Below are 12,769 nucleotides of genomic sequence, written 5' to 3' on the forward strand. Positions count from 1 at the left end.
ACCCATCTGATCCGAAGAGTGGTACACAACGCCATTGAGGGTTTATATTTATGCCATGATCCCGAAAATTTGATGTTTTTGGATGGAAAACATCTCAGATCTTCAGCACAAAACTTGCCCGATCGATGATGTCACAGTCGGGATTAGGTACTCCAAGATGGCCGCCACAAGTTTCACGTTCCACCGTTGGAAATGACCAGCATGTCCATTCTATTATATACTGTTGGACCCCGCTAATCGTGGATTGGCTATACACGGACCCCGTGTATTCGCCAGTCATAAAGTGTGACCCGTTTTGACATTTGCGGTTTTAATTATTTATATATTTATTTATTTATGTTCACACTTCAGGACCGCTGGTCTCCTCTGTCCTTCTGCGAAATTGGAAATCAGCCAACATCACAGAACTACATAAAAAGGAGCAAAAGCAGATCCCCTTAATTGCAGCCCAATGAGCTTACTATTCTTCCCATCATCAGCAAAGTAATGCAATCCATCATTGCAGTTGACATAAAATCATTCATTTTCTCCAACAGCCTCATCTCATGTCATCAATTCAGATTCAGACCTCGTCACTTTACCTTGGACATGCTGCTTCTACTCTCCCAACAATGGTGGAAGACCTCAATATCAGACATGAGATGAGGACCTCTCTCTGGACATAAATTCTGGCATCTTTGCTTGCTCTGAAGATTGTCTGCCTATGGAATTCAAGGCCAACTCCACTCTTGGATGACTGACTTCCTCCACCCTTATCGTCAACGAGTGACTTTCAATGAAACCCTTTCTTCTTCTGTCCCTCTCAATGCGGGATTACCCAAGGCAGTGTCGAGGCGCCATCTTATTCCTAATCTTCATCAATGATCTCTCTGACTCTGGAAAGCCCTCTTTATCTCATTGATTCCATTCTCAGCCATGACTTCTCTCATCCTTCTGACAGACGGGCAGCAACCTCTTCCCTCTCCTCAGACCTTGACAAAATCAAACTGGTCAAACACAATTTTGTTTGTGTATGCAAATTGAGCACCCTTTGTGTTTTCCCTTACCCCTCATTGTTATCTACATCCCTCGTCTGATTGTGTCTGTTCTCCCTCTGCCATGCTGGTGTTTTCTCCTTTCTCCTGCTTTTCCCTTTGTTATGTTGTGTCCTGATTTGTTCTGTGTAACAAAAAAAATGTAATAATATAAATGTAATCGACCATGTAATTTAAAAAAAAAACGTTTACCACGCACCTATTTTTGGTGCGTGTACAGTTTACCACGTTGGCCCACTAATACCGCATATTGTCTCTAACCACCTCGACAATTCGATCACGTCCCCTACAGTTGGAGTCTTAGATGTGACCAAATCATTTAATTGATAACGTTTCTCTGTGGTATTTTTATTGTTTCTTTCAATGTAAAAACTGTAAGCCTGGTGTTGGCTTCGTGATTAGGGTGGCAACTTGGGATCCTAGGGTCTTGAGTTCAAGCCCTGTTGGCCACTGAATTAATACACCAGGGGGTTGACTCAGCCTGTCATCCTTCCGAGGTCGGCGAAATAAGTACCAGTGTGTATTGGTAGAGGGGCACTGCATCAGCGACACTAACACGCTTCCAAGAAATGATAGCCACCCCGGCAGCTAGACTACCATAAGCAAGATAGAACAAGAATATAACAACTGGATTATTAAGGTGATATGATATTGAGAAATATATATTAAAAAAAACAAAATTGTGAACACTCTTTATCTGGTGTTTTACAGACAATTACGTTTTCTTACACTTTGTGTTTAGATCCAGAACTATGAGCTCATCAAGAAGCTCGGGCAAGGAACCTTCGGAACCGTTTATCAGGCAAGGCATATCTACTCCAATGCTGAGGTACGGAAAAGTGAGGTGTGAAGCTTTAAAGTGTAAAAGTGCTTCGTGTTCAGGAAGGGTTAATCAAAAATCTACTCTAACTGTACCTGTAAATTCATTCATTAACCCACGCACACAAAACACAAAGTGGGGTTCGTCAAAAATGAAGAAGAAGACCTTTCTAACCCACCATGTTTAATTCAAAAGGGTAAATCCAAAGGGTAATTCTAAAGGGTTATTCCAAAGGGTAATTCCAAAGTATAATTCAAAAGGGTGATTCAAAAAGTTAATTCTAAAAGGTAATGCTAAAGGTAATTTAAAAGGTAATTCCAAAAGGTGATTCCAAAAGGTAATTCGAAAGGGAAATTTTAAAGGTAATTCCAAAGTATCATTCTAAAGGGAAATTCTAAAGGGTGATTCTGAAAGGTAATTATAAAGGGTGATTCTTAAAGGTAATTATAAAGGGGAATTCTAAAAGGTAATTCTAAAGGGTAATTCTAAAAGGTAATTCTAAAAGGTAATTCTTAAGGGTGATTCTAATAGGTAATTCTAAAGGGTAATTCTAAAAGGTAATTTTAAAGGGTAATTCTAAAAGGTAATTATAAAGGCTGATTCTTAAGGGGAATTCCAAAGGCTGATTCCAAAGGGTGATTCAAACAGTAATTCTAAAGGGTAATGCTAAATGGTGATTCTAAAGGGTGATTCTGAAGTGCAATTCAAAAGGGTAATTCTAAAAGGTAATTCCAAAATGTAATGCTAAAGGATAATTCTAAAAGGTGATGCCAAAAGGTAATGCCAAAGGAAATTTAAAGGTAATTCCAAAAGGTAATTCGAAAGTGTCATTCTTAAGGGAAATTCTAAAGGGTGATTCTAAAAGGTAATTATAAAGCGTATTTCTAAAGGGTAATTCTAAAAGGTAATTCTTTAGGGTGATTCCAAAAGGTAATTCTAAAGAGTAATTCTTCAGGGTGATTCTAAAAGGGTGATTCTAATAGGTAATTCTAAAGGGTAATTCTAAAAGGTAATTCTAAAGGCTGATTCCAAAGGGTGATTCAAAGGGTAATTTTAAAGGGTCATTTTAAAGGGTGATTCTGAAGGGTAATTCTAAAGTGCGATTCAAAAGGGTAATTCTAAAAGGTAATTCCAAAATGTAATGCTAAAGGATAATTCTAAAAGGTAATTCTAAAGGGTGATTCTGAAGGGTAATTTTAAAGGGTGATTCGAAAGGGTAATTTTAAAGGGTAATTCCAAGGGGCAATTCTAAAAGGAAAATATAAAAGGTGATTCTGAAGGGTAATTCGAAAGAGTGATTCCAAAAGGTCATTATAAAAGGTGATTCGAAAGGGTAATTCCAAAGGGTAATTCCAAAAGGCAATTATAAAGGGTGATTCTTAAGGGTGAATCTAAAAGGTAATTCCAAAGGGTAATTTTGAAGGGTAATTCTAAAGAGTAATTCCAAAAGGGTAATTCCAAAGGGTATTTCTAAAGGGTGATTCAAATTGGTGATTCTAAAGGGTTTTTCAGGGTGATTCTAATGGGTGATTCTAAAGGGTGATTCTAATGCAAACTATTGTGGGTAATTCGAAATGGTGATTCCAAAGGGTGATTCTCAAGGGTGATTGTAAAGGGTAATTCTAAAGGGTGATTGTCAAGGGTGATTGTAAAGGATGATTCTGAAAGATGATTTTAAAGGGTGATTCTAAAGGGTAATTCTAAAGGTTAATTCTCAAAGGTAATTCTAAAGGGTGATTATAATGCTAATTCTTGTGGGTAATGCAAAAGGGTGATTCCAAAGTGTGATTCTAAAGGGGAATTATAATGGAAATTCTCAAGGGTGATTCTCAAGGGTAATTGTAAAGGATTATTCTCAAGGGTGATTTTAAAGGGTGATTCTAAAGGGTAATTCCAAAGGGTAATTATCAAAGGTTATTCTAAAGGGTGATTGTAAGGGGGTAATTATAATGGTATTTCTAATAGGTGATTCCAAAAGGTCAGTCTAAAAGGTAATTGTAAAGGGTAATTATAATGGTAATTCTGAAAGGTGATTCTCAAGGGTAATTGTAAAGGGTAATTCTAAAGGGTGATTATAATGGTAATTCTGAAGAGTAATTCTCAAGGGTGATTGTGATGGTAATTCTGAAGGGTAATTCAAAATGGGAATTCTGAAGGGTAATTCTGAAGGCTAATTCTAAATGGTAATTCTGAAGGGTAATTCAAAAGGGTGATTCTAAAGGGTGATTCTCAAGGGTGATTCTAAAGGGTAATTCTAAAGGGTGATTCTAAAGGGTGATTGTAAAGGGTGATTCCAAAGGGTAATTCTAAAGGGTGATTCTAAAGGGTGATTGTTGAGGGTGATTCTAAAGGGTAATTCTAAAGGGTAATTCCAAAGGGTGATTCTAAAGAGTGATTCCAAATGGTAATTATAAATGGTGATTCGAAAGGGTAATTCCAAAGGGTAATTCCAAAGAGCAATTATAAAGGGTGATTCTTCAGGGTGAATCTAAAAGGTAATTCTAAAGGATAATTTTGAAGGGTAATTCTAAAGGGTAATTCCAAAAGGGTAATTCCAAAGGGTATTTCTAAAGGGTGATTCTAATTGGTAATTCTAAAGGGTTCTTCAGGGTGATTCGAATGGGTGATTCTAAACTGTGATTCTAATGCTATATCTTGTGGGTAATTCTAAACGGTGATTCCAAAGGGTGATTCTCAAGGGTGATTGCAAAGGGTAGTTCTAAAGGGTGATTGTAAAGGGTGATTGTAAAGTATGATTCTGAAAGATGATTTTAAAGGGTGATTCTAAAGGGTAATTCTAAAGGGTAATTCTCAAAGGTAATTCTAAAGGGTAATTATAATGCTAATTCTTGTGGATAATGCTAACGGGTGATTCCAAAGCGTGATTCTAAAGGGTAATTCTAAAGGGTGATTATAATGGTAATTCTGAAGAGTAATTCTCAAGGGTGATTGTGATTGTAATTCTGAAGGGTAATTCAAAAGGGTAATTCTAAAGGGTAATTCTGAAGGCTAATTCTTAATGGTAATTCTGAAGGGTAATTCAAAAGGGTGATTCTAAAGGGTAATTCTAAAGGGTGATTATAATGGTAATTCTGAAGAGTAATTCTCAAGGGTGATTGTGATTGTAATTCTGAAGGGTAATTCAAAAGGGTGATTCTAAAGGGTAATTCTAAAGGGTGATTGTAAAGGGTGATTCCAAAGGGTAGTTCTAAAGGGTGATTCTAAAGGGTGATTGTTAAGGGTGATTGTTAAGGGTGATTGTTAAGGGTGATTCTAAAGGGTGATTCTAATGGGTGATTATAAAGGGTAATTATAATGCAAATTCGAAAGGGTGATTCTAAAGGGTAATTCCCAAGGAAAATTCCCAAGAGTGATTCTCAAGGGTGATTCTAAAGGGTAATTCTAAAGGGTAATTCTAAAGGATAATTCCAAAGGGTAATTTTAAAGGATGATTCTAAAGGGTGATTCTAAAGGTTGATTCCCAAGGATGATTCTAAAGGGTGATTCTAAAGGGTAATTCCAAAAGGTAATTATGAAGGCTAATTCTAAAGGGTAATTCTAAAGGGTTCTAAAGGGTATTCTAAAGGGTAATTATAATGCCAATGCTAAAGGGTAATTCCAAAGGGTGATTCCAAAGGGTTATTCGAAAGGGTGATTTTAAGTCTGATTCAAAAGGGTGATTCTAAAGGGTAATTGTAAAGGGTAATTCTCATGGGTAATTCTAAAGAGTGATTCTAATGGGTAATTGTCAAGGGTAATTCTCATGGGTAATTCTCAAGGGTGATTCTCAAGGATAATTCTAAAGGGTAATTCTATAGGGTAATTGTAAAGGGTAATTCTATAGGGCAATTCCAAAAGGTAATTCGAAAGGGTAATTCTAAAGGGTGATTGCAAAAGGGTAATTCTAAAGGGTGATTGTAAAGGATAATTCTCAAGGGTGATTGTAAAGGATAATTCCAAAAGGTAATTCTAAAGGGTAATTCTAAAGGGTGATTCTGAAGGGTAATTCCAAAAGGTAATTATAAAGGGTGATTCTCATGGGTGATTCTAAAGGGTAATTTTAAAGGGTGATTGTAAAGGTAATTCTAAAGGGTGATTCTAAAGGGCAATTATAATGGTGATTCTCAAGGGTAATTCTAAAGGGTAATTCTAAAGGGTAATTCCAAAGGGTGATTCCAAAGCGTGATTCCAAAGAGTAATTCTAAAGGGTAATTCTTAAGGGTAATTCCAAAGGGTAATTCTAAAGGGTGATTCCAAAGAGTAATTCTAAAGGGTAATTCTAAAACGTAATTATTAAGAGTGATTGTAAAAGGTAATTCTGAAGGGTAATTCTCATGGGTGATTCTAAAGGTAATTCTAAAGGGTGATTGTAAAGCATAATTCCAAAAGGTAATTATAAACGGTGATTATAAAGGGTAATTCTAAATGGTAATTATAAAGGTAATTCTAAAGGGTGATTCTAAAGAGTTATTATAATGGTAATTCTCAAGGGTGATTCTCAAGGGTAATTCCAAAGGGTGATTCCAAAGGGTGATTCCAAAGGGTGATTCCAAAGGGTAATTCCAAAGGGTGATTCCAAAGTGTAATTCTAAAGGGTGATTCCAAAGGGTAATTCTCATGGGTAATTGTAAAGGGTAATTATAATGGTAATTCTTGTGGGTAATTGTAAAGGGTAATTCTAAAGGGTAATTATAATGGTAATTCTCAAGGGTGAATCTAAAGGGTAATTCTAAATGGTGATTCTCAAGGGTGATTCTCAATGGTAATTATTAAGCGTGATTGTAAAGGGTAATTAAAATGGTAATGCTAAAGGATTTTTCCAAAGGGTGATTATAAAGGGTAATTCTAAAGGGTGATTCTCAAAGGTATTTCTTAAAGGTGATTGTAAAGGGTAATTATAAGGGTGATTGTAAAGGTCATTCTAAAAGGTCATTCTAAAGTGTAATTCTAAAGGGTGATTGGAAAGGGTAATTATAATGGTAATTCTAAAGGGTAATTCTTAAGGGTAAGGATGAAGGATAATTCATAAGGGAAGTTCTAAAGGGTTTCATTTGTTTCATGGCTTTGCCTATTTCATGTTAAACATGCCAAACTAAACCACTTCCTTCAGACATGGTTGTGATTTTTAAAAAAATTATTTTTTACACTTTGTCTGTCTGGCAGTCTAACAAAATAAAAAATCATTCCAAACAGAAAACATTGTGTTTTTAAGGACGTCATATAGGACACAAACCACAGACATTAAGAACTAATGTAACATATTGAGTAAGGTGGTGTAAAAGATGCTGTATCAATGACGGTAAATTTCCCCCCAATGTTTTTTTTTTTTTCTGGAGAACACAAATCACCTTTTTGGCACTTTCAAAGCCATTCCATGTAATGGAACTTGGACAACATCATACGGCATTTTACATCATCATCACCAATCAAATTTGCTGCTCGCAGACCCCGACCGTGTCCTTTTCTTTCAAGACTGCGGGGTGGGGAGTGGGGCTAAGGTGTATCAAGAGTTTACCATTTTACCATCAAGTCCTTCCCGTACTTTGCTATGGGCTGTGAATTGCATTAAAATGAGTATAAATGCAACAAAGTTCACCTGGATTTTTTTTTGTTAAACCTTCATGCATTTACAAACTCCCCTTTTTGCTATACCTTACTGTACCTTTTGTTGATAGAGCCTGATGCCATGTTTGACTGTTACCATTGGATGAACATGTCACCATGTTTTGGTGATTTAGCAACGTATGCACGATACTTGTGAGAAGTCGATTGTTGTAAATAATATCCCTCAAAGCTATGTACCTATTAATGACAGACTTTTACTTGTCTTTCTCTTCTAGTTTGCTCTGAAAGTTTCCCTCAACGGTGACTGGAACAAAGTGAGTATTTGTTCTTCCCCTTGTCGACCCCGCAATGAGGTTGGAATGACCGGGGAAGTTGTAGTTATGGTAGTACTGTGTAGTCGTTCAGTTGTGTCTTTAAAAAACAAAATTTCTGGTTTCTCACACAAAGTAGGATCAAGAATCCATTCCAGAAAACAAACTCTCCCATTATATTTGGTCTGACACCCCATTGAGTCATTCAAACAGCTTTGTGTGCACACCGAGCATAAAACTCGAGGAAAGCTGATACACAAGGACGTGGGCTATCAGATGAGTTCATTTCATTTCACATGATGTTCCTTTATTACAAACATTGCTCTCTCTTTCTCTTTTTTGCAGTTTTCAAAAGAAGTCTCAATAATGTCTTCATTAAATCATCCAAACATCAGTAAGTGAGGGTTTCATTTCAATGGACAAATTGTAATCATCATTCTGCTGATGTTCTGCTTGTGTCATCACCGGTATTCACTGACAAGTGGACTTCATAACCGTTGGTCTTTGAAATGTTTTTTTTCATAAAATAATTGCAGAAAATTTGAATAAATACTTTGGTATTTCCGTTTATTGTTTGGTATATATCATAAAAAATGGCTCAACTAACGAGTTTACTTCTATCCCTGGTTCAGCAAACTTTTTTTCTCACACAGACCAAAAGAATGATGTCTCAAAGAAGATTTTTTTTTACAACATATTTTATGAAATCATTAAGTAATAGGATTACTGAATCGTGCAGAGGTGGTTCACTTATCTTGGAGCTACCTAGTCTGGATTCGATTCCCGACCTGATTATAAATTGTAAGATAGATGCTTCACAGGCAGGGCGTTGCACCACAAAGTTCTCCGTCCCTCGGATACATATTATGCTGGATCTTACATCTCCTAGCATTAGCTGAAGAATGTTAAAGACCCCTAGTATTGCCAACCTATGGCTGTTTATCAATGCTCTGTCCTTTTAAGTGCTAAGTGTCAAGCAAGGAAGCAGCATGTACCATTGTTAAAGTCTTTGGTATGACGTGGCTGGGTTTCGATCACTGACCTCCCAGACTCAGAGTGGACACTTTAACCACTGTGCCATAGAGTCTGCTTATGGATCCTGCAAACCCACCCTGAGGACCTATCTGAATTGTGGACCCTTTGTATCTTTCTAAAAAGTCGACCATTTTGTGTTGTCCACACCTCTCGGGGGTCTGAGGCCAGTTGCTCTGCACTGGGGGTGTCGAAGGATCCACGGTCTCATGAGAATGATAATGGCTCAGTACAGGTGTTCCAAGGACTCAGGGTCACATGACAATTATAAGAGCATGATAATTGATGATCTCATGGGTCTTAAGATTTCGTCACTCTGCATCCAGTAGATCCACAGCAGGACATTTCAATACCAAGGTACACAAGTTGTACGGATACAAACTACTTTCCCATTCGAAGGAATGTCCAGAACATGCTTTATGTGGAACTTAATGCTGAGTATCTCAGTAGATATGCCACATCATTCACAGGAAAAATGGGGGTGGAGGGGATAGGGGGCATTTGAAGGCCTCACCATAACTTATGGTTCTCATCATGAAGTTACTCTTCACTTCATTGATGTATTCAATGTAATGTGAACTTTTTAATTATGCATTTTGCTCATTATATAGTTTCCTTTATGCTGCACTGTGCCATCCCCACCTAGTTAGAATATTTGATGCTAACAAGATGAAGGAAATGATGTACATGGTGATGGAACTTGCACCTGGAGGTATGTTTCTTGACAACTTCTCTTCTTAAGGTGTGATGTCTGTTCCTAATTCACTGTGGATTACATATGGCTTTGCCGTGTCATTTATGCAATGAGTTGTGTACCTTTTGGTAAGTGCTACGTTTGGTGAAGCTTGTTCAAGCACATTCTACATCAATATAAGTAATAACATGATGTCTGTTTTTGTTTCCCATCTTGTCTCTCACTCCTTCATGGATGGTCACCAAACTTCATCGGCATCAATAACAATGTCTTACAATTCTGCTTATCGCATCTAAATTTACTTCCAACTTCTATTCTGTTCAGCCTGGCTGAAACTAAGCTTTTCTCAAAGGGTTTGCCATGCTTGATTATTTATTTATTTGTATGCAGCCTTTGGCTACTTGGCTGCATCATTTTCTGAGGGCACGACTGTGCTGCTAATGCAATGCCCCCTGTTACCAATTTTGCTGACTTCGGAAAGGCAGCAGAATGAGTCAATCTGCCTGGTGTTAATTCAACGGTGAAAAAAAAAAACAGGGGCTTGAACTCAACATCCCAAGATCTGAAGCCAGCCACCCGAACCGTTATGCCAACACCAGGCTTGCCATGCTGCATTTGTTGAAAAGCGCTTATGATGCCATCCTGTCATGAGTGATGTTCTTGTTTTCCATACCATCTTATCACCCATCAATCACCCTGTTGTTTTCCATAATTTTCCATTTAAGGTGAGAAACAAACAATTATTTAATTCAAAGCTGCTTGTGCAAATAAACTTAATTCAGGGAGTATTTAGTTATCGTTTTGTAGGAAAGTAATAATTGCTGCATAATGTCTGCTAAAAAAAAGGAGTCACGCAGACAAGTTTTACGCAGACAGACACACAGACGCACACAATTTCTGAAGGATTGATTTCACGATATTGTATCGAATCAAAAAGAATGTCCCGTCTTGTATTCCCAACGGAGCTCATGGGTCAGGATGATGTGATTCCAGGTGAAATTTCAAAACGGCAATTTAGAGGCATGTAATATCGAACAAAACAAGAAAAAGAGCAATCAGAGATTGCAGACCCTCACCAGGACTTGTTTTGTGTGGTGTTTGTGTACTGGTGTGTTTCGTAATTAATAAGAAACATCATCAGAACGGTCAATTTATAACTGCTGGCAGTGATGACTGGGTACCAAGATGTCCCATTTTGATGCAACCACGCTTTGAACGGACACCTGATCCTGAGCAATGACGTTTTTTAAAAATTATGATTCAATTGAATTTAGATTGGGATTTAAATAAATTCAATTCAAATCAAATGGAAGACCAAATAGGTACAGTCCTGCATTGGAGTAATCAGAAGGAAGCCAAACAAGCAAAAAGCAAAGATGAAGTCATCAGGAGGAACCTAAATAGGATTTGCATTTCAGCTGCTACTCCTCTACCCTCAAACTCATCCAGGCACAGCCAAGTGAACCTGATTCAAAAAAAATAAAAAAATAATAAAAAAGAACCCATATCAAAAAATTTAATAATTCTGGCTGCTTGAAATTTAATTCTGGCTGCCATGTCCGATCAAGTTGAAATTTAAAACATATATTCTACATCACGACTGGATCATAAATTTGAAATTTCACATCGATTGAGTCAGCAGTTCCGGAGAAAACATGATACACTATTTTTCTTCAATCCAATATGGCTGCCAAATCATGTGACATATCAATTATTCCATAACAAAGTTGTACACCCATGGCTTGCGGAACACTTGTGGGGAAGATTCCCCTCGATCTGTCCAGCCGTTCTGGAGGAGAAGACATTTGTAGGTTTTAGGGTAAATCAAATATGGCTGCCAAACCATGTGACCTATGATGTCCGATGTGTGAAAATTTTGTTCTTCATCGATAAGCGGTCAAACGTGTGAAGTTTCGCCTTGATCTGTTCAGCCACTTCAGAAAAGAAGATTTTTGAAGGTTTTTTTTTTTGAACAATGTAACTGCCGAATCACGTGACCAATGATGTCATCAAAAAATTTCTGTGCACCATTTTATCTCGAAATGACCCTCAACATTTTTCATACTGATCAGATGTTGCATTCTACATCAGCAATTATGACGTCATAAAAAGCACATGTATTCCCCATGAGGAGTACTTGCCATGTGCCAAGGTTCAATTATTTTCCTTGGTGCAGTTTCAGAGAAACAGAGGTCCAAAGTTTTTTATTTTTTTTTTCCAACATGGCGACCACACCACGTGACCTATGACATCATAATTATCAATGAAACATTCTATTTGAGCAGTCGCTCCTACAATGAAAATTTCGTTTTGACCCGACAAGCGGTTGCAAAAAAACCCACTAAATTTCTGTGCGGATAAACAAACAAACAGACGAACAAACAAACAAACAAACGAACCCAAATGCAATACCCTCTCCTTTGACGAGGGTAATAATTTTACACATTGATAAAATAATGAAGTACCCCATTTATAGCAAAGTGGCTTACTTCATCATAGAGTCAGACAGACAAGCATCAGGAGCCACTAAAGTGGTGGCAACTTGGCAACAGTGGCTTCAATGTTGAAAAATCAATTATGTCTTTGCTTTGGTAATATACCATGGATGGATAGTGTGACCATCCAACCCAGTCCCCCAAAACACTTTTCCCTGCATTTGACTCAACAAACTCTTCTCTCTCATCAGTGATCCTCCAAAATCCCGAGTGCTCTTCGTGATTGTTGTCGAATCTGTATATTTCACTTAAATGTTTCAGTCACTCATGGCATCTGTCTGATTAATCTGCACAGGTGATCTGGATGATTATCTCGAGAAATGTACACTCATGACTGAGGAACAGGTGCGCCCTATTATTCATCAGGTGAGCTGAGCCTCCGTGGACGGCCTTCGTCGTTTGTGATGTTTATTGTGTGGTTTATAAACACCATATTTTAAATGAACAAGATTTGTGTGAAACTCCTATTTGCATATCCACCCTTTAAGTCAGTCCTTTCTTTCCAGGCAGCTTGTGTATTGAGATACATACACAGTAAGAACATCATGCATGGAGACATAAAGGTAAAATGAATCTGCACAAAACATGAGGATCATGCAGTCTGAGAAGGACATCAGTTAAAGATGTGGATTGGGAGAGGTTTTTGTGTGGGGAAAGAGGAAAATTATTGAGAAATGATTGAAAGCTTTACTGGTATTGTTTCATTTGAGTTTCTTGGTGTGAGGGTGTGTGTAACAAGGATAGTGAGCACCATCAGAGGCCTTTTAAAGATTGGTACACATTTGCAGCAATTCACTGGACAAGCTCACGGTTAATTG

General features: G+C 37.4%; 1 protein-coding gene across 6 annotated transcripts in view; it reads left to right on the plus strand.

Annotated features, from left to right (window-relative positions):
- Positions 1 to 12,769, plus strand: part of LOC147028968 (MAP/microtubule affinity-regulating kinase 4-like) — a 39,283-nt gene that overhangs the window by 11,152 nt on the left and 15,362 nt on the right. For all 6 annotated transcript variants that reach the window (XM_085879856.1, XM_085879855.1, XM_085879852.1 and 3 more), the window contains 6 exons: positions 1,777 to 1,863; positions 7,695 to 7,733; positions 8,076 to 8,124; positions 9,409 to 9,474; positions 12,247 to 12,317; positions 12,458 to 12,514. In XM_085879856.1, coding sequence (XP_085735982.1) covers positions 1,777 to 1,863; positions 7,695 to 7,733; positions 8,076 to 8,124; positions 9,409 to 9,474; positions 12,247 to 12,317; positions 12,458 to 12,514 — 369 coding nt within the window. The remainder of the gene's footprint in view (positions 1 to 1,776; positions 1,864 to 7,694; positions 7,734 to 8,075; positions 8,125 to 9,408; positions 9,475 to 12,246; positions 12,318 to 12,457; positions 12,515 to 12,769) is intronic.

The sequence above is a fragment of the Eptatretus burgeri genome, chromosome 4 (assembly GCF_056783735.1).
Source record: "Eptatretus burgeri isolate ZD-2024b chromosome 4, Ebu_testis_v1, whole genome shotgun sequence".
In the NCBI taxonomy this organism is placed as follows: Eukaryota; Metazoa; Chordata; class Myxini; order Myxiniformes; family Myxinidae; genus Eptatretus; species Eptatretus burgeri.